General features: G+C 41.1%; 1 protein-coding gene across 1 annotated transcript in view; it reads right to left on the bottom strand.

The window, feature by feature from the left end:
• The window catches only part of LOC122790635 (AP-1 complex subunit gamma-1-like), a 700,858-nt gene that overhangs the window by 211,146 nt on the left and 466,792 nt on the right, over positions 1-22,920 (bottom strand). The window contains exon 9 of the mRNA XM_044058159.1: positions 12,458-12,556. Coding sequence (XP_043914094.1) covers positions 12,458-12,556 — 99 coding nt within the window. The remainder of the gene's footprint in view (positions 1-12,457; positions 12,557-22,920) is intronic.

Below are 22,920 nucleotides of genomic sequence, written 5' to 3'. Positions count from 1 at the left end.
TATGTTAAACGAGTTTAACATAGCGAGACAGCTTTAAAAAAGCAACAGGGATTCTCCATTGCTTTTTTTAAAGCTGTCTCGCTATGTTAAACTCCTTTAACATAGCGAGACAGTTTGTAAAAAGCAACGGAGATCTTGCTTTCTCCGTTGCTTTTTTCAAAACTGTCTCGCTATGTTAAATGGATTTAACATAGCGAGACAGCTTTAAAAAAAGCAAAGGAGAGTCTCCGTTGCTTTTTTTAAAGCTGTCTCGCTATGTTAAACTCCTTTAACATAGTGAAACAGTTTGCAAAAAGCAACGGAGATCTTGCTTTCTCCATTGCTTTTGCCCACAGCTCTGATGTGCTGTGTAGGCATACGCATGCACAGTACATCAGAACTGCCGCAGAATACCAGACAGCTGCGGAAGGGCAGCAAGGAGGCATTATACAATGCCATTATTTAAGAAAAGTAATTTTTTTTTCTTAAATAATGTCATTGTATAATAGCAATAACCCACTTCTGGGTGTGGGTAATGCTGGATTTACCCACAGTTGACTTTGTTTGGCCACTCGGGCTTTGCCCTCGTGACCAAACCACACCAACTGTGGGTAAATCCAGCATTACCCACACCCAGGCGTGGGTTATTGCTATAATAAGTCAGACACACGTTGTTACATGACCCAATATTTTACATATACATGTGCATTAATTTTCTTCAGAGGTGTCTTCATGTTAAAAATAAAACACAAACAAACTCAAGGCTGCTTACATCACAGATAAATAGATATTTTATGCATTTACTGAATTCTTATATTAAGTGGATATGTAGATAGCAACAAATATTACATCATCAGACAGACATGAAAATAACAGCACCCACATACTATTTATTTAAAAACATAATGTCACATGGGAGTCACAACAAATTATTACATATTTTACTAGCTGAAACAAAAATAATTGTGGGAGATTCTCATATTTTGTAGTTATAAATGGGAGGCTCGGAAGACTTTTCAGAATTTCTTCTGCTGAGATGCAAAGTACAAAATCTTCAATTGATTATCTGCTACTTGCCCTACTGGCAACATTTCACACCTCCAGCTGGACCGCTTTCACAACAAAAAAGGTCAAGAAAGACAAAAGAGCTTGCCTGCAAGTGCATTTTACAGCTGAAACGGTGAAAACCCTGATACAAAACTATTTTATGATTCCTTGACTTATTACTTATTTTTTATTATTTTATAGACCTTATAACAATGCTAGCACCCCCTCTAACTCACCCTATGGATGGTAACTAGAAAAGACTGAAGGATGTCTAGGTTCCTTATCACATCTGTAACATGCAGTGCATGGCTTTGCAAAATTAACCCTCTAACAGGTCTACATCAGCAGGAAGGTATGGAGGGGGAAGAAGTGTTATACATGGAAGGAACAGACACAGCCATGATAAAAAGGCTGTCTGAAGAGACAGGAAAAGTAACTTGTACTGCTCTCCAAAGGGCATGAGCACAGTCACAAAGAGTTGTTACGGCTGGGAATGTGCGATATCCTCTGGCAAAGTAAAATAAGCAATGTTAAGCAAAACTGGATTTATCTGAACTAAAAGAGAGTAAAGACAAAAACATATAAAACAAACTTCTACCGTTTAGAGTATCCTGTCACTATAACCTTATAACACATGGGGACATCCATCCCAACCCCGGCCCACCCACACCCGATAACCTTCACTCCCCTACCACAGCCCCCATAGTCAAGCTACCCCTTTCTACTCCTACTAGTTCCCTCCTAGCATTTCACCTAAATATTAGAAGTATTAACAATAAGATTCTCAACCTACACGTCATCCTAGCAACCCACTCCCCAGACATTATGTGTCTTACAGAAACGTGGCTAAAACCAGGTACTACTAATAATGAGAATCTACCTCCGGGGTAGAATATTCACTGGCCAGACCACACTACAAGGAAAGGAGGTGGGGTAGCAGTCCTTTACAAAAATACTCTAACTGTTAATAGACACACCATTCAACCACCCCAGTTCAATAATGCAGAACTCCTCTTAACCAAACTACAGATTAACCAGAACAAATGCTTGAACATCGTCTGTGCATACATTCCACCAGGTAACAACATAAATACCCTACAGGATATCCTGTACTGGTTATCCACTACCTATCCTCAAGAAACCATAGTTCTAGGTGACTTCAATACCGACTGGCACCCCTGCTCCTCCGAACCCCCCCCCCCACCCCTATAAACTTATCTGGGTTTAAACAGACCATAACCTCTCCCACTAGGATAAACAAACTGACCAACAGGGGAAAGTATCCTAGACTGGATCCTAGTTAATAACCAACTCCAACTGTACACAGCTGGCACTCTCCCTGATGACCTTAATGACCATTTACTAACCTATATCATAAAACATTTGGCAGGAAACCCTCACCAGACCAAATATAAAACACTTAGAAACGGGAAACACTTTGACACTGCTATATTCCTAAATGAACTAAAAGCAGTTGGCTGGTCAAAACTAAAAAAATCTGCCATTAGAAGAGGCTACAGCTCACTTTAACACTAAATTCCTAAGTATCCTTGATTCCCATGCTCCAGCACGTACAATAAAATCTAGATCAAACACAGCACCATGGCTCACAAAAAATACCAAATCTAAAATCAAAACTAGAAACAGAGCCTGGGACAGCCGGAGAACAACTAAAGCCCCACTTGACCATCTAAAATATCGTCAACTCAGGAATGATACAAAAAAATCTATTTTACTAGATAAAAAAAGCTTCTACCAAAATCTCCTACAAAAACACCAAAACAACCCTAAAAAGTTAATCCCCACTAGTCACTCCCAATTTAGCTTCCAACCGATATCCACTAGTTTTATCAAAACACTTATAAAAAACTAAAACCTACCACCTCGCTGATGACCTTCTCCCTGCAGAGTACTTACAAATAGCTGTAGATGCCATTGCATATCCCATATCTATTCTTATCAACAGAACCTTATTCAAAAGCGCTATCCCCTCCCTCTGGAATATATCCCATGTCATCCCACTCCATAAAGGTGGTAGTTCTACAGGCATATCCAACTATAGACCCATTGCCATTCTTTCCCCACTAGCCAAAATAATGGAGAAATGTGTACACAAGCAACTAATGCAATACCTTACACAGAATAACTTACTATCCAATTCCCAGCATGGTTTCAGGCCATACCACAGCACCACCTCAGCCCTCCTTTCCTTTACTAATGCCATAAACCAAAACAGGAATGACAATAGGCTATCCTCCGCCCTCTTTCTTGACCTATCAAAAGTCTTTGACATGATCAACCATGAACTTCTCATTCTTTCTCTAAAGTCTTTTTCCCTCAATAAGTATGCAATCCAGTGGTTGTAGTCCTACCTGACTGGTAGACAACAGGCGGTACTATGGCAGGGCAAACTCTCCAGCCAGCTACCTCTCACACTTGGTGTCCCTCAGGGCTCCATACTAGGTCCACTACTCTTCTCTATTTTTATCAACAATCTTTACACTGCTATCCCTAAAGCTACCTATATTCAATATGCAGATGATTCCACTCTGATCTGCTCAGCCACCTCCCCATCCGAACTGCAAATCCTAACCCAAAATACATTTAACACTATTGAAAACTGGCTCACCAACCAATGCCTACTGCTGAACCCCAATAAAACTAAACTTCTACTCTTCACCCCCACTAGTAGATCTGCCACACTTTCATTCTCTGTCACGTCTAACAATGGTACCACTATCTCCACAGATCAACACACCAAACTTCTAGGGGTTATCATAGACAATAATCTCAAATTTGACCTACAGATCAACAAAACCATTCAGACCATCAATAAGAAGCTTGGATCACTGTATAGCAACAAGACATTTTTAACCACGCTGGCTAGGACTGCAATCACCCGGTCACACCTACTCTCTACACTTTTATATGCCTCACCTGTACTCTCAAACTTCAACAAATCCGAACTAGGTAAGCTGTCCCATAGCTACAACCATATTGCCAGATTTGCCACTGGCTCCACCTATAGAACCCACCAATGCCAGCACCTGAAACAACTAGAGTGTCTAGAACTGCCCAGCTTAATTCAATTCAATCAGCTCTTAATAGTGCACAAAATTCTGTACCACCCTGAGCATACCCCCTCACTTATAAATATTATTAAGCCATATAGCAACCTGAGATCCCTACGGTCAGCCAAAAAACTACTGGTCCAAACCCACAAACCTAATAACTCTGGTGGTGAATCCCTGTTTGCCAACTTTTTTGGCAAACCTGGAATTTGTTGCCAAACTATATAACCCTACAATCCTCCAAAAGTCTCTTCAAAAAAAAAACCTCAAACAGTATCTCAAAGTGAACTGGCTTTGCCCATGTACCAACCCTGATTAAGTTATAAACTGAAAGCATAATCTGTAAATATCAAACATGTAACTATGTCATCAAGATCTATATCCAATCTGACATCTCTTGCTTTTAATTGTGTCTGTCCATGAAAATTGTCAGTCCCTACTAGGGAACACTACTAAACCATTGTACATAATCACTTTGTTTTATATTTTCTAATGTTATCTAACTTCTTGTGTAAGCTATGTAAGTTTATCTATTTGGAGCTTTTCTCTCCCCGGCCTCTGCTGAAAATGGACATGTATCCAATCGGGCTATCCTGGTAAACAAATGTAAAATAAATAAATTAATTTAAGTCAAATGACTGGTCTGGGTACAGAGATTTAATTCTGCATATCCATTAGGTTTCAAACAAGTTATAATTTTATCATAATAATTACGGTTACAAAGCATGGTCATGACTAGAAGGTGTGTACTGCGCAGGGGGAATGTAGGATTGTTTACATTGTAAAAGATTAACGGAAGCAGACTAATACCTTCCTAGAAGTAAAGAGGTTGCATTTTTTCAATAATTCGTTATTTAAATGTAAACGTTTTTACGTGGGTCATTTAAAAAAACATGGGATATCATCATGAATCCTACCACCTAAAATTTGATCAGTTTATTATTTACAATCTAGTACTGCACAGGTCATGTACAACTTTTTATTTCTACACATGGCTCACATTCACTGAATGCCCATGTGGGATCCTTGCAGTCCTCCCTTGTCTTTGATTCGCCTTATCCAGGCTTTCCATTCTTCTGATAAGTGAATCTGAAATGTTTCCTGAAAAAATAAGCAGTGTGATAAGCACATTTATAAAGATGTGGAGACAGAAATGGAAATGGTACTTAACAATTTTCTTGGGTGGCGAAAGCCAGGGTTCCTTTTTGGCAAGGCTTGTATAGGCCCTAGGGCCAATAGCCTAGTACCTACCTATGAACAAGTTTATCTACCTTAATGTTGTCAAAGTCTGAAGAAAACTTGTCAGCCCTGGAAATACTGTGGGCAATAATTATATTCTAAAACTTGACTATAAATACTAACACATTAAGTGCCTTCACTGCCACAAAGTTTGAGAAATTCAGTTTTTTTGGCCAGCAAGTCACCCAGCTTTGAGTCTTTATCTGAACATTTGAAAGTATTTCTCATCAGCTTTCTGCTAATCTTCCCAGCAGCCAAATTCCTCCTGGCCACTTGTTTAAATCATTGTTGAAATATTAAGACAAATTATATTTTTCCAAGGAATAACATGATTCTTAAAATGATCTTAGTTACAGCTTCCAAATTCTTCCTCAAAGAATAATGCAGTGAATAAACAGAAACATAGCAGGCACAGCCCAAGTTAAGGTATTAACATCTGCCTCTCCTTACATACTCTGAAAGCATTCCTCTTAAGGTTTCTGACATTAACTAGTTAAATATGGTAGAGATTAAAATCCCTAAAGGTCAATTGTTTTCTTTTTCAGCATAGATGAGCAAATCATCAGAATCACTCCACTCAAGAACAGCTGATGGAATTAGGGGAGGACAAGCTTACTTAGAAGAGTACTTTTTACAAAACACACATAAAAAGCCTATGTCCGTTTAAAATATAGTTTTGCAAATTTTTGCTAAATTAAAAATAAGCAATACTATTATGAATTCAAACTTAATTACTATCATGTTGACACTGTTACTCTGGGGTGATCTGTAATCAGTTCCATCAAAAGAGCAATTTGTAATAATAATTTACTGAAAAAATGTTAATTATTTAACATATGGATTGCAATCAAAAACATACAGCAAAGACTACCCTCACTATTAAGCTTCCTGAGACAGAGGTTAAAGGCATTAATCCACTTTAGCCACATGGAACACCTGCAATATGTAGAAAGTTGGGAAGCAATGTTAAAAAAAGAAGTTATGTCTTACCATAACATTCCATCTGTGTTGTAGATCTTCATTCATTACTGTTAGGACTTCGGTTCCATCCTCGGAACCAACATGGTCATTACCAAGCTTGCTCCAGCCAAAAACTCTCAGCTAAGACCTACCCACAATGCCCCTCTCATAGTCTCTTCAGATCGAGTTTGCCCGCCATTATAGTATAGAAGTAATAAAAGTGACAGTAGGAGGCTCTGTCTGAGCAAATACCTTAACTGATAAATAAATCCTAAAGTCCACCAGGAGTCCAGGCAGGGGGAAAGAGGGTGGGAAGTAATGAATGAATGAAGATCTACAATGCAGATGGAACGTTATGGTAAGACATAACTTCTTTATCTGATGTTGTAAATCTTTACTCATTCCTTACTGTTAAGACCAAGTCCCCAGCTATTTGAGTCATGGGTGGCCCTAAGGAAGGACATTCCTGAGCACCATAGAACCAAAAGATGCTCATCCCCTGGAGGCCAAATCCAATTTGTAATGAGTGATAAAGGTATGAGGTCTTGCCCAAGTAGCTGCTGCACAGATATCATCCACAGAGGCTCTGGAATGAAAAGCAACTGAAGTAGCCATCAATCTTGTAGAGTGAGCCTTTAGGGCACTTTGTTTTGATGGTAGATAAAAGTAACGGCATTTCTGAGCCAAGAAGATAAAGTCATTCTGGAGACAGACTTACCCATCCTGGGTCCTGCAAAGGCCACAAACAATTGATCCATTTTTCTGAAAGATTTAGTTTTGTTCAAGTAGAAATGAAGTTGCCTATGAACATTGAGGGTATGCAGAAGCATCCCCCTCTATTTGAATGGTAGGAAAAGAAAACCAGTAGGTCAATAGATTGATTAATAGAAAAAAACAGAAATGACCTTGGGCAAAAAGGATGGTCAGTACGTAGCGACTCCCTTTCCATATGAAAAATTAAATAAAGTCTCTTGACACTCAAGGCCTGCAACTCAGATACTCTTTTCGCTGAGGTAAGGGCTACTAGAAGCAGAGTTTTCCAAGACAAAAATTTTATATCACAGGAGTTAGAGGGATTGAAGAGAGGACTAGTTAATGACTGAAGCACCAGAGACAAGTCCCACGACTCTATAGGAGGCTTGACTGGATGTTTAATATGTAATACTCCTTTCATGAAGGTTTTACACACTCGGTGTGACATAACAGAAGAATTGTCAATTCCATTGTGAAAATTTGCAATAGTTGCTAAATGCACAGTAATTATCGACACTGAAGCTCCTGCATGTAATAGGGGAGTCAGGTATTGTAGGATCTTCTGAATAGGCATGGAAAAGGGGTCTATGTTATGTTCTTTGGCCCATCTAGAGAACTTAGTCCACTTATTAAAATAAATTTTTCTGGTGGAAGGTTTGTGTGAAGCCAGAAGAATCTCATGAACAGGGGATGAGATATCAGGTAGCCTGGCAATAATCAAAAGTGGAGAAACCAGGCTTAAGGCTGTGGAGATTGGGGTGAATCAGTCTCTGAGGATGACACAGCAGACCTTGGGATTGATCCAGGATCCACAGGCTGTGAATCAGATGATGCCATAGGAAAGGGAACCAGACTTAATGGGGCCAATAAGGGGCAATGAGGATCACTCTGCTTCTCAAATTTTGAGCATTCTGAAGGAATTTTGGGATGAGAGAAAATAGGGGAAAGGCATACAGCAGACCCGGGGGCCAATCGTGCATCAGAGCATCCCTCGGTGACTCCCCTTAAGGGGGGATCAGGGCAAAATAGCTTCTGCATTTGTTGTTTAGGGGAGAAGCAAACAGGTTGCAGCAAGGCCTGCCCCAACGGTGGAAGATCTGATCTGGTACCACTCGTGAGGCATCAAAATGTTGCTGCTCAGATTGTCCGAAATAAGATTGGAACTCCCAGGAATGTGCATTGCTATGAGAAAGCGATTGGAAGCCATTGCCCAGTGCCAAATTCTCATGGCCTCCCAACACAGGGGGTAAAACCTGGTTCTGCCTTGTTTGTTGATGTACCAGATGACTGACATGTTGTCCGACTGAATTGCAATGGTCCCGGAAGGAAGGGATGTGTGGAACACTTGCAACACTAAGAGAACTGCCCTCAATTCCAGGACATTTATGTACACATTGGCCTCCATTGGGGACCAGGTGCCTTGGACTGTCTTTCCCTGGAAATGCCCCCCACCCTAACAGGGAAGCATCCGTGGTCGCCGTGGCCCTGGGCTGGGGAAGACAGAACAGTCGATCAAAGATTTGATTCTGGCTTCATCCACCAAAGCATTTATTTTTTGCAAAGGTTTGTAAGGCGTATCATGTGGTCGAGTGGGTGGGTTAAGATCAACCATTGTGATGAAATGAGCCACTGTACTAGTCTCATGTGCAACCTCGCCAATGGAACTAAGGTAATGGTTGCTGCCACAGATCCCAATAGATGAAGTACAAGGCGTGCTGGTATAAATGTCTGTGGAAGGAGAACTTGAATCTGGCTTTTTATTTTTGAGAGTCTGTAAGGAGGAAGGGAAGCTTGACAGGACGTTGTGTCGAAGATCACTCCAATGAATTCCAGTGCTCTTGTTGGAGACATTTGTGATTTGTCCATGTTGATTGTGATACTTAGGCGAAGAGCAAGACCTTGAGTGTAAGACAGACTGAGAATGAGAAGATTCCTGGTCGTGGTAGGAAGGAGACAATCATCTAAATATGGAAACACCTGGAATCCTTGTAGTCGGAGATGAGCTACTATGACTGCCATACATTTGGTGAACACTCTGGGGGCTGTCAAGAGACCAAAGAACCCAGAACTGACAGTGACTGTCTCCCAGCCAGAAGCGGAGAAATCTCCGGGAGAGTTTGTCCATCTTTATGTGGTAATATGCATCCTGGAGATCTACAGAGCATATCCAGTTGTCCTTCTCCAGAAAGGGGACAATGGACTGTACCATGACCATCTGGAATTTTTGAGGTTTTATGAATTTGTTTAGTAAGCTGAGATTCAGGATTGGTCTCCAGTCTCCTGTCTTTCTTGGCACTAAAAAGAACCTTGAGTAAAACCTGGATCTTCTCTGGGACTGGCTGGATGACTCTTTTTCTTAGCAGCTTTTTGATTTCTAAGGTTGCAGCCTCCCTCTGACTGGATGGGACATCAGGGATTCATTTTATGGGTCTGGGAGTATGATCGAATGGAATATGATAGCCTCTGGATATTATTCACTGCACCCACGTATCAATTGTTATGAGTTGCCAGGTCTGTAGATGCAGGAAAAATTGACCCCCAACTGCTTCCAAAGGAAAGCAATTTGGCCGCTGTTCAGAAGGCTGGAAGGGTCGGCAGGAGAAGGAATCTCTAGCACCCTGGTTGCGCAGACCCCCTCTTCCCCGAAAGGGGGTTTTTCCAGATGAGTTGCCCCCTCTGCCCCAGGAGGATTGCTCATCACGACTGTCATGAAAAGATCCTTGGGACTTTTTGAACCACAATTTTCCTCCCCTCTGGTTCCTGTAGTAGGATCTCTGTGGGGGTGGAAAAACTATGTGATAGTGTGTCTCTGACTTTGGGACCAAAAAGGGAAGATTTGTCAAAAGGCAAATTGACAAAGGAAGATTTAAAGGGGTCCGCGTAGTCACAGAAATGCATCCAAGCATGCCATCTCATTACGATGCCTGATGTGGCTCCTCGAGCTGCCCCCTCGGTAGTGTGAGAGATCAAGCACAGTGAGGAGTTTAACATGGATTCCAGGGTAGCTAGCTGAGAGGCAACAATATCATGCACCTCCTCAAGCAGTACCCCCATCAAAGAGGCAGACATTTCTGAGATTAGGTCTCTTTGGAGCCGAGTAAAGTTTGCCAGATAATTCAGCGACTGAATGGCAAAGGTCGCAGACGCATAGGCCTGCTTCCACAGTCTGTTCATAACCCAAGACGCCCTGTTCAGGGGATAAACAGTAGAACTATCTTCTGCCAGTTCCCTCTTGGTGGCTGCTGCCACAACCATGAAATCAACTATCAGCTTCTTGGACCAATTAGGCTGATCTTCAGGGGTGGATAAAATTTTATCTGGCCTCCAGGGGACAGATTCTATGTTGTCCGGGGCCTTCCAGGCATGCTGCACAATAAGTTTAATAAGCTCATCTGCAGGTGGGGTCACCCAGTAAGTAGATGGCCGAGCATGGAAGGCTTGCAAGAACACTAATTCCTCCGAAGAAGAGTTGGAGGGCTTCCAGTCTCCCCTCTGCTTGAGGATCCCGAGAATGTCTCCAAATGAGACGTCTTCCAGGGAGACCATGAGGATCCTTCTCCCTCATCGCAATTGGTGTCATCTGTGATGGATTCCTCAGGGGAATCAAGATGTTTCTCTTGCAAAGTTTCTTCTGGGGTGGCTCCCCAGTGGGATCTTCTGAGGAGGACTCCGAAGAAAGGTTTCCTTCAAATGAAGGTCTTGCGACTTCCGTGCTCGGGATCCCAGAGTAGGGGGTTGGGACCACTGCATGCTAGAGGGGGGTCCTGGTGTCGATGCCAATGGTGCCAACTTTGAGTCTGTTGAAGCAAGGACCCTCTCCATCACCTGGAAAGTAGGCCCGCCTGAGGAGGGATGGGAGCCCAGAACTGAGAAGGGCAACCTTGGAACCAGCGTCACACCCTGCCCTGAGGAGCCCACCTCCAGGTAAGGAGCTCCGAGAGTACTGATAGCTGCCGGAAGAGCTGTGGCCATAGATGGCGCCACTGAAAAAATAGGAGCCGAACTAGGTGCCATGGTGCCGACAGCCCAATCACTGCTCTGAGAGTGCACCAGTTCCAAAACAGCTGCTGCACTAAGAGTAATCAGTGCCAACAGGGAAGGCTCCGCTGTCGGAGCCAAGACAGAATGCACTGGGATGGACATTGGCACCGAAGTCTCTGAGACGTGGGAGGAGACCGGAGGAGGATATACAGGGGAATATGCCATGAAAGCTTCCGTTCCAAGTGGGAAGGAAGACCTAGCAGGGGTGGGTAATCTTCTAGCTGCCAAAATCTGGTCCACAACCATCACTACATCTTGTTCTGAAAGACTCCTGGTGGATCTGAAGGAAGCTGCCGATGGAGATTCTGGTCTCTCAAGAAATGGACTAAATTGTTGTCCCAAAAAGGGGTCATAAGAGGGAGAATATCTGATTCTGGGAAGGTGCTCGACATACGGAACCAATGGTGTCAGTATCAGTGGAGCTGTATAAGACATCGGCACCATGGCAGGGGATGGTGTCAATGCAGGTACAGTAGTCGAAGCCTGTGTCAAAACCAAAGTCGGCACCGAGGTGGATGGTGCCAAAGCTGGTACAGTGTTTGGAGTCAGAATTAAGGATGGCAATGAGGGAGAAGACATGGAAGCTGGTGCCAAAGTAGTCTGTGCTGAAGATGCGAGAGAAGCCTGGTGTCGACTCGGTTCTGAGGAAAATGGAGATGTAGGAACTGAGTGACTCCATTTCTCTTTTTTTCACATCCTTAGTCTTAGGAGGTGGTGAGACCGCCGTCCCAGAAACAGCCTCCGAGAAGGGTGTTTTCAGCATACCCTTCAGAATAAGCTTGTCCTTACCGAAGGTAGAGGGTAGGTTTTAGTAATATAAATTTAAAGATGAAGGAATAATCTTAAGGGAAAACTGACTAGAGGAAGGTAATTATATAGATAAATCACAAAAAAAAAACACTACACTTAGCATGAGAGAAGGCTTGGCACATCTGATGAGGAACGCGGCAGACAAGATCTGAAGAGACTATGAGAGGGGCATTGTGGGTCGGTCTTAGCTGAAAGTTTTTGGCTGGCGCAAACTTGGTAACGGCCGTGTCGGCTCAGAGGATGGAACCGAAGTCCTAACAGTAAGGAATGAATAAAGATTTACAACATCAGATGAATCAATTCTATTATGGTATCGAGCCTTTGGTAATGTCTTATTGGAGGTGACCCTACTTAGTGAAATGTAAGAATATACAACCAAGTAATACTAGGTATGACTCCTAGTCCAGAAAATAACATCAAAACCCCTTTAATATATGTGAATCATCCTAAAAACAATATGAAAAATTAATTATTCTAGTCAAGAACTGAAAATAGATGGATCATGGATGCATTAAAACAAAATGTGTAATGACTTATCAGACAAGTTATCTTCTTACCCTCAAACCGCTAACAGACTGTATATCCATGATGGTGAGGACTGTCTCGTACAATATGGCATTGCCAGCATTCTTATTTGTGTCTGTGTTGGTGGCGACCTACAATACAACAAAGAGAAAAAAGTGATACTGAGGTGCAGCAGTAGTGCAGCATAAACTTCACACACAATCCCGCATAACATAGACAGCAAACAAACACTACTGTCATGTGTACCATTGTAAACCTTTTATATTCATATGTTGTTTACATCTTATCTACTGCTCTGCAGCAAGACAGATCTGTAGTAATGAAAGCTACAGCACTGAAAAAACATAGCCCTGGTCGTGCCTCATGCTGGACATCTCAAAACAGTCACATGCAACATTTTTACTAGTCAGACTGTGTATTTAATAATACCTGCTCTCGTCTACATTCTACACGGAAAGCCTCTGTACACATGTAGAACACATGCTAGTAATAGTGCGACTTTATCAGTGAATATATGTTGTACACTAAATGATCAGACAATTCACTTCATGACAGCATATGTTTTAGCATTATGTTGAATTTGTCTCTACCAAAGATTATTTGTAATACTGCTATGGTGTCATTAAATATTCTTGCCACTACATTAGGATGGTTTGGTAAATCAGAATGACTATCTTTCATAGTGTGTTAAACTGTACTTATACTGAAAATATTATCAAAATTCTGTGATCCAGAAAAATCAGCCAGCCTGCGTGTGTGTGTAGCTGTCTGGTGCCCTTACCCAGACAGGCATGACAGTTGCTGCACTCCAGCCATGACAGTTGCTGCACTCCAGCCATATGGAACCATAGTCTTCCTTGTAGCCTAACTCTCTTGGACTGGCTTACCTGTCAACTGTCAGAGATAGTATACTGAATGGCAGTCCAAGGACCCACAGGTGAGAGAGAATATCACAGCTGAACCCTCCCCTATATTATAATGCCCACCTCTACTGCTGTCACTGTCCTGATCTATCCAAAGGTCTACAAAGAAGCCTGTCATTAATATGAACAGCCAGAAGTTTCTATCAGGCCCTAATCCTTTCCCCAGGTGACTGATGTCAGCGTACCCATCAGACTGGGGAATGCTACACCCTCCTAGTGCACATGTGTGATATCATACACCAGTGACAACTAAGGATACAATCATAGCTTGGCAGTACCAAGCTCGCATCCACAGTCTGGCAGTTATCTGTGCACATCTCCACCTTCACAGTACTGACTGACTGGCTGAAACCCCCTCTCCCTCCCTCAGGAATGCTATTCTGTAACTGGTCATCCACCCCCATCATTCCCCCAAGCCTAACTCTTCTATTATCCAAGCCACTGCTCAAACTCAGATTCTTTTGGTCGTAGTTAGGGGACTGTCTCTCTATGCCATATTGCTGTGCCAATGTTGCCATCATTTTGGTTACTATAATACAGCAAAAGCTTTTTTAACTAGTGTTTTTTCTTTAGAATTATTAACCACATTGTCCAAATACCAATACACATCTGCTCTCTTCAAAACAAAACCATAAAACAGCTACAATCTAGCAAGGCACTCTGTCAGAGCTTGGTGTTCTACTGATGCCTGATACCTAGTTATACCCAAAATAAACAAGTAAGAACTGCAGAGTGGGTGTGATGTTTCTACTTATATGCTACACATGTAAAACAGGTAGAGAAAATAATTAATTCAAACATTAAAGACAATTCTGTATGTACACTGTGTCACTTTTAAGAATATATATATGCATATATGAAAGAAGAGGTGTCATATTTATAGTATTCAAGACAGTTACAGCAATGTTGAATTGGGTAAAGAAATTAATACAAAGAGGCAGATGGAGGCCCCACAAACTGTGAAAATAGTACTCTTGCTGGTAAGAGATCTTGGTCATTGAGAACAGGATGGAAAGAAAGCTGAAACATCACAATGACAACATTCTTGATGGGGGAGTCTCAAGTTTGGCAGTGACCATTTCTGGAGAAGCGCACTCATAATGACCAACTCCCATAGTTGGTAGGAAGGTAATCAGAGAAGCATACATAATACATGGCTGGTGTCAATGCACATCTGCTCTCTCCAAAACAAAATCAGAAAACAGCTACAATCTGGCAAGGCACTCTGTCAGAGCTTGGTGTTCTACTGAAGCCTGACACCTAGTTATACCCAGAATAAACAAGTAAGAATTGTAGAGTGGATGTGATGTTTCTACTTATAGATTCTCAGTGAAAGATCAACATTGCTTAAAATATCAATGTGTTCAATGGAAAATTGGAGCACTAAATGTTAGGATTATCTTTTGAGAATGTACTGGGTGATGAGATGAAAGGTGTGAAGACAGTACAGACACATAAGAAAAGTTGCACAAACATCAGGGAATGGGCAATCCAGTCTTCTGATCAAAATGCTGATATCAGAGAAGGCATCCAAACTGCTGCATTTATTCTTGTGCCTGCAGTCAGAAATGATGCTGAATTGTAAGACAGATAATATGATATAGGTTTAAAATAAATGCGGTGCTTTCTAACCCAATGCATAGCAATTTATGCCCAGTTTAGTGAGTTTATCTATACTTCCAGAGTGGGGGATAGTATCAAAAGCCTTGGCGACATCAAGATAGGCTATGTGCACTACCTTGCCCTCGTCTAAGGCTCTAGTGACTGCTTCAAAAAAGTCAATCAGGTTTAGTAGACATGATCTACCTTTTACAAACCCAAATTGAGTGGGGTCCAGGGTTTGGAGGTTACCTATGTCTTTGTTTATAAACTCCAAGATGATACGTTCCATGGCCTTGCAGACCAGGCTCATCAGGCTAATGGGGCAGTAGTTTCCGGGGTCCATAGTGGAACCCCATTTGTGGAGTGGGATAACCGTTGTTGTGCACCATTCAGTAGATACATAGCCTGAGGTGAGGCTATGATTGAACATGGTACTTAGGTGGGGTGCCTGTTCGTACTGTAGTTAGTGCAGTATGCAGCCTGGGATGTTGTCTGGTCCCATGGATGCTGTGTTCTTGGCTTTGGAGAGTACAGTCTTTACTTATTCATCCATGATTACAAGGGCTTTGCATTCTTCTGGTATTAAAATGGGCCCTTTGGAGGGTGAGTAGTGGGTAAAGTTAGCACTGAACCTATCTGCCAGGATGTTGGCAATATCGGTTGGTTCTGTATATTTAGTGTCATTGTGCTGTAGCTCAGAGCAGATCTGAGTGTTGCCATTGAGATTCTTGACATAGCTGTATTTGGTTGTCTTTGGAATCAGTGGCAATTTTATTTAAATTGTTAAATCAAAGTCTGAAAAGCATATCAGAGCAGATGTGACTTTATACTTAGAAAAGGAGGATAGTTGTGGAGGAAATAAAAAATGGGGTATATAAGGCAACTGGTCAGGTCAGTCTATGCTATTAGGGCCAGCTTTAATAATAACTGGAAGAATGTGATTGTAAGGAGAAAGCTGGTAAGTGTGACTAAGGAAGTCAGACGCCTGGGAAGGAATACAGCTTCGTCTGAAGCAGTACAGTGGACAATAAGGCTGCTACAGTCAGGTAATATAAAGCTGCACAAATGACAACAGAAGATGGGGCACAGTGATTTTAAGGTTCAAAGTGTCAAGAAAAGGCAGAGTATGTAAAGATGGGTCTGCTTCTAAAACCCAAAAGTTCACTCTCACTTACCCGACTTTCAAAAAACAGAGATGAAAAAAATCTGGCAAACAAACTAAAACCGAAGCAAAGAAAACCCACCTATTCGGGGGGCTTTGTCCCCCACACCCACTCAACTAAATATACCAACTCCAGTATTGCACTACCATGGAGGTAAGGGGCAAAGGTCAACATGCTGGCCAAGCAGTTACTTATCTGTAGTGAAATGCCAGTGTTCCAAGAGGTCGGTCTTCTGGAGTTTCGTTTTTTTTCATGTCGATCTTTTGAAAATCAGGTAAGTGAGCTTTTGGGATTTAGAAGGGGACCCATAAAGACAGGGAAAATGTCAATATACCATAGAGATGGGCTTGAAGAGGAAATGACTGAGGGCAAGGAGAACAAGTCAAAACAAGTGAAAAAAATAGTTCATCATAAAAAGGCAAAGATGTTGGCAGGAAAGGAAAAAAAACACATTTCATAGCTATTAGGCTGGTTGAAGAAAACCAAAGCTACAAGCCATCTAGTGGAAAGTCAGAGCTGAGCTGATCAAAAATAGAATAAAAGTATGGGGAAAAAGTAATTATTACGAGTGCCCTTAATCTGTTCGATGCAGACTAAAGTACTGATTTTTAAAAATTTGTAGGGAAATTCCTAACTCTGTGGAGCAGAGGGATGGAGCCCTAACTACAACCCAGGCAGACATCCATAGTTTGATTGGTGCCCCCCCCCCCTCCCCAGCACTGGAGTAGTAAGGTAGGAAGGAAGAGAAGTGAAGGGGCATGGCCTACTCCCCACTTTTGGTGGTGGGATCTGAGCACAAGGGGTAGTGTGATTTCTCCACTGGATACTGGAGAAATCTCTATCTATGCTCAAGGATGGCAGGTCAGGGCTGCTTGCTGGTAATGCAACTTGTTGAAGTGAGAGGCAAGCAGGGCAGACAGCCTAGTGCATGACCTCGCATATCATGAACCAAGAATGTGCATGACTGTAGGGGTTAAATGAAAAGCCTTAGACCATTCTTGGTGGCTGCCTGAATGGCAGGGGCATAGGATTAATATGAGGCAAGTGATCACAGGATGCTTAGCCATATGTACATTTAAGGAGATGAACTTAAAAGTTCTTTAACTCCTGTCAAGCAATTAATACTTTTAACCTCCCACATCAAGCAGGGTCATACATGATTAGGCTAGTGTAAATTTGTTTCTACCCATCCAGTCATCAAGATTAGTCTTAAATGTAGCCATAGACGTTCATTGTTTGACATGCAGTGCATCTTATTCCATAGACTGGGAATGTGCTATGTTAGGAATGTAAAGCTTCAGTGAGTCTTGCTAATGTTTTGGCACATATCTAGGTCTCTAATACAAGTGTTTGCATTGGTTTTACAAAGAAATTGGAAGTCAAACAGGACTGGTTCTTTTGTGGCTCAAAAAGCTAGACACAGGTAACCTCAGAGCAAATGGCAGATCACTGAGTAAAAGGAGAGTCATGCTAATCCTTCAGGATACTTGAAGTATTCAAGAGCTTTCATTTTCTTGGTTATAAATCTTTGTGGCCTTTCCATTTGAGAGATATGCTTGGATTTATACATACTAAAAGGGGTAGATTATGTTCGACCATCGGTCTGCTAAAGGAAGAATACAGGGTTGAATGACTTCTTTTGCTCTTGTGGATATTCCCTTGGTAACTAACTCAGCCAGCCAGAATGACTTCCTGACTATGATAAAAACATGATGATCAAATGAGAGAGAGAGTTGACCAGATAAGTACCCAGGACTCTCATGAACATCCCTGTCTGAAGAGGAGTACAGTTTATAACATATAAGGTGTTTGCTGAATATATCTATATTGCACTTTTTTCCATTTAACTTTAGACCATTTTTAGTACACCAGGTATGTGCATATTCCAAACCTAGCTGGAGCTGTTTAGTATTGGGGGGGGGGGGGTAAGCAGATGACAGTACACAGTTCGCAACCTGCAGCAAATGTGGTCAACCAAATTATGGGATATTGGCTTGGATGTCTGTAAAATAACTGCCAAACAACAGGTTTAGTGTGGATCCCTGCAGCACCCCATTTATTATTATTTTACATTCAGAGAGTGTACCAGCAACTTTCACACCTTGGGATTTGGTGGACAGTCAGTTTGTAACCTAATGGACAACTTAGGAATTTTCATTAAGTTTGTCTTAGTTCTCAGTGATTCCAGCATAATGAATAGTATCAGAGGCCTTGGCCAGGTCAAGATAAATACTGGACACAGAGTGACCCCGCCTACAAGTTCTGTACCTCTCTCAAAGACGCTTACTAGGTTCAGAAAGCAGGATCCGCCCTTGACAAAACCAAACTGAGTGAAATCTAGTTCAGCTTCACTGACTATGTTTGCATAAATGAGTTCTGCTATGAGACATACCATGGATTTGCAGAGAAAGATGGTGGGTCTGATGGGCCTAGAATTACCTGGGACTGTAGAGGTGCCACCCTTGTGCAGACAAGCCACAGTGATTGTTCTCACTGTACAAAGGATGAGGATAAACAGTGTATGTAGAAGCTCACACAACTGCAAACTTGGCACTGATGAGAATACAAGAGTATGTTATATGGTCCCATGGATGTATTATTTTTAGACTTTGACAGAGGTTCTGAGACTTTTTCCAAGGTGATTTCAGGGAAACTAAATTTTCAGGGATAGTGGGGATAGCAATGTGGGTAGTCAGGGTAAAGTTAGCACTGAATTGGTATGCTAAAATATTGGCTATATTCTTGGTATCAGAGTGTGTGACATTATGGATGAGCTCAGTGTATAGCTGGACATTATTCCTTCATTTTCTGACATAACTGAAGAAAGATTTGTAGCTTCCTTTGGTATCTGTGGCTACCTTAAATTTATATTGTACTTTACATTTTCTATTAGTGATCTTAAGTTTCTTGCTGGCTTGCTTCAGTGTGGTCTTGACATATGGTGATGGAAATTTCTTGCAACCTTTTACTATTTTCCCTTATTTTGTTATACAATTTATTCATATCAGATGGTCCCCCCTAGTCTGCCCTTCCCCAGTGAGAGCTTCATATATTCATAAGTAAGTGCTAGGCAGTCTGCAGACCATCATGTGCCTACCCAGTAACCCAGCCTACCCAGTAACCCATGTTCTAAAGTTCCCTCCTGCCTCAAAGAGAGCAACACAAGCTAGACCAGGAGAGAATGGGAGACTGCCCATCCAGTTACCTAGGGGTATCTTAAAGGTGACAAGAGTGCTACTTTGTGTGTAGAGTGCAAGTTTGTTCCAGATGTGAGGGATAAGTCAGGATATGTATCTATTGTGCCAGTTTGATCCATGATCAGGGCCAGTAACGATGAGGTCTGAGAGGACCAAAAAAAGAAACAGTATTCATGCAGTAGTATGGATCACAGCAGCTATGATGATTTCATTTTTCTTTGCAGTGGAGTCCATGATAATATTCAAAAGTTTAGACAAGTCCTTCAAACCAAATTTGCTTTTAAGTTTGATTGGAATACAAGTGGATGTACAAGTAACGTTTTTGGATTTAAACTTGTGGGCTTCAACATGTGGAGAAATTTATACTTCTGTCCACAGAAGGTTAGATGAGGGAAGTATGTTTTTATATGGAACCAGTTGTCACCTCCACATCAGGTGTACTTCAAATCAGTGAAAGATGACATCATCAAAATCCATTTGATCGAGACCAGTTCAATGAAAATGCACATAATCGAAAACTTACAACATCGAATCCCGGAACACTGAAATGAGGGCACTGACATGTAATTAGTTGCAACACTAAGTATGCCCTTTTCTTAACAGTAGTGTGATCTTGGAGTTGGTATATTTAATTTTCGGGGTGGTGGAGCCCCCCCCTGCAAAAATGTTGTTATACAGTTATTTTCCTGTTTAAATTTCTTTTTGGTGTCCTGTTTCTTTAAGGCCATGTAGACTTATGGGAAGATTTAGTAGTGGATGTTGTGTGTGCAGTGTAGAGTGAGTGCTTTCTTAATGTACATGATCGGACAGTTGTAGTTGGTTTATTGTAATTTTTTTATTTGGCAGAAGTGTGTTCAATGTTCAGGAATTTGATGTACGTTTTAGATTATGTGCATTTTCACTAAACTGGTCTCAAAATGGGTTTCGACAATGTCACCTTTCACTGATTTGAAGTAGACACCCCCCTGCCATTTGGCAGAAGTGTGTTTGATGTTCAGGGATTCGATGTTGTACGATTTTGAATATGTGCATTTTCGCTAAACTGGTCTCAAAATGGATTTCGACAATGTCAGCTTTCGCTAATTTGAAGTAGACACCCCCCCCCATCTTATTTCTGTACTGCCTTATAGAGAGGTTTTACGGTTGAGTAAACTTTGTAATCAAGATGAACATTTTTTTAAAATAAGTTCAATATACAGTAGAGATCTTTGTTAAGAGATGGTATAATACAGAAAAAATTAAAGATTCCCTCCAGAGAGTTTTAGATACAGTGTATATAAAAAGTTTACATACCGCTGTTAAAATGTCAGGTTTTTGTGATATAAAAATAAATCATTTCAAAACTTTTTCCCACCTTTAATGTGATCTATAACCTGTACAATTCAATTGAAAAGCTAATAAGTCTGTTAGGGGAAAAATATAAAAAAATAAAAAAACATACGACACGCAGGTTGCATAAGTGTGCACACCCTGAAACTAATAGTTTGTTGTGTGCACACCCTTAAACTAATACTTTGTTGAAACACCTTTTGATTTAAATACACCATTCAGTCTTCTTGGGTACACACATGCCATCAGTTAGAGAGACTCTGATTAACCCCAAATAAAGTTCAGCTGTCCTAGTAGGATTTTTCTGCTGTATACATTTTGTGACAGTATATAATATAATGAGTGAACAGTTAAGTCAATTATTAAGATACAATTGGCCCATCTTGCTCAAAAATAAAGTTTTTTTTTTAATTTGAGGGGACATAATTTAGTTGATATGGTAGTACAAATTAAGTTTATTCCCCCAGATAGTAGATACACTCAACAGGTTTCTTTAAAGAGGTACGTTTGAATGCAGTAAATGCTCTGCATGTAAACATGTAGTGAATAAATTTTTAAAGATTAATTGCATTGGATTTTATCCTGCAAATGAATTTTCATGTAAAACAGAAGGAATAGTGTATGTTCTGAAATGCCCATGTGAGCTATTTTATGTGGGGAAAAGTCACTGGACATTTAAAACTCGGCTTCGGGAACACATAAGGGACATTAAAAATGAACAATTAGAAAGCCCATTGGGCATACATTTTAAAAAAAATTCATGGTAGTAATCCTACCTTTTTAAAGGGTTGTATTTTGGAAAAAGTTTTTGTGGGAATGGCAGAATATGTGGATGTTAAAGACAAATTGTTATACAAAGAAACTTTGTTGTTAATGAAGTATAATATACTCTGGCACCAGAAGGGTTAAATAATGAATATAATTGGAAATACATAGTTAAATAATTGGTTTAATTGCTTAGTGTTCCTACCTGTGATGAAGCTTCGCTTTTTAATATTATATAATTAGAATTATTATTGCTTGTTTGTACTCCTTGAAGGCTATTGTAAAGAGGCACTAGAGGTGAATAAAATATTGGTATTCAGAAGTCTGGGCAGTTGCTCTTTTTTTTGGTTTGTGAAGTTGTTTAAAGCCATAAACATAGCCCAGGTGACCCACATTTGGACAGCTGTGTGGGCATCAAAGGCATTGGTAGAGAGGGATGGGCATGTCCATCCTGAGGGAGAGGGCACTCATCCAGACATTCACTGTGGGGAAGTGTTAACCACAGAAAGGAGTAGCTCTCGGATACAAAAGACAGATGTGGAGGTGGAAACCAACAGGAAGGTCAAAAATTAAAAATTCCCCCAGTAGAAGCAGTCAACATTATGTCCCCCAGGACACCCTTTGATTCTGTACTGGCCCCAGCCTTAAAACGAGTAGTCCAGGGGCAGTGGCAGAGGCTGGTAGACCCAGCAAAGAATGGGGGCACTGGGGTAGCCAGAAAGAATGAAGCAAATGGTGAACCAAAAAAATAAGGAAGTTACGCTATATTTTTAATAAATATTTTGCACTGTAGTCTTCTAGAGATGGTGAACAGTGGTAATATGAGTATGAAGTCAAAAGTGAGAAAGATGGACATATGGGAAAAAACAATATGAGAGGTGGAAGACACATTAAGAGGTCTGGAGGTGGATAAGACACAGGAGCTTTATGGAACACAACCAAATATAATAAATGAAACAGCTGCATTTCATGATAAACATTTTAATTGTGATCATTATCTGATACATTTCTGAGAGAAAAAAAGAGACATCCATGTTGATCTTTCTTAAAAATACTTTTCAGTTGCTGTAGCTTTCAGGATACTTGAACCTCTCATATGTTCACATTACTGGCATCTGTTCCACCTTACTTAGGAGGAAGGCTTCAAGAATCTGGGAGGGGTGTTTGAGGAAAAGGGAAGTCTGAATGAAGAGGTCAAAGCTAGAATCTGAGGGGCTGCAGCCACCTGACAGAGTGTCAGGTGTAATATATGACAGAAGAATGACAAAGAAGCTGAAAAGTAAGGTGCACAAAACAGTGGTACAACCAGTACTACTGTATGGTACATAAACGTGGACAGTAAAGGCAGAGCAGATGAAGAAGATAGAGGTGATGGAAATGAAGTGAATGAGATGGGTGGCAGCATGCACACTGTGGGACAGATGAAGTAATGAGGGCATAAAAACAAAAACTAAAGTAGCTCCAACTGCAGAAAAGATCAAAGGGAACAAATTATGGTGGCTCCGGCACATGTGCA

Source organism: Protopterus annectens, chromosome 16.part0 (genome assembly GCF_019279795.1).
Source record: "Protopterus annectens isolate FY-2018-M chromosome 16.part0, PAN1.0, whole genome shotgun sequence".
In the NCBI taxonomy this organism is placed as follows: domain Eukaryota; kingdom Metazoa; phylum Chordata; order Ceratodontiformes; family Protopteridae; genus Protopterus; species Protopterus annectens.
The sequence above is the reverse complement of the archived record's forward strand: the minus strand, read 5'-3'. Positions and strand labels throughout refer to the sequence as shown.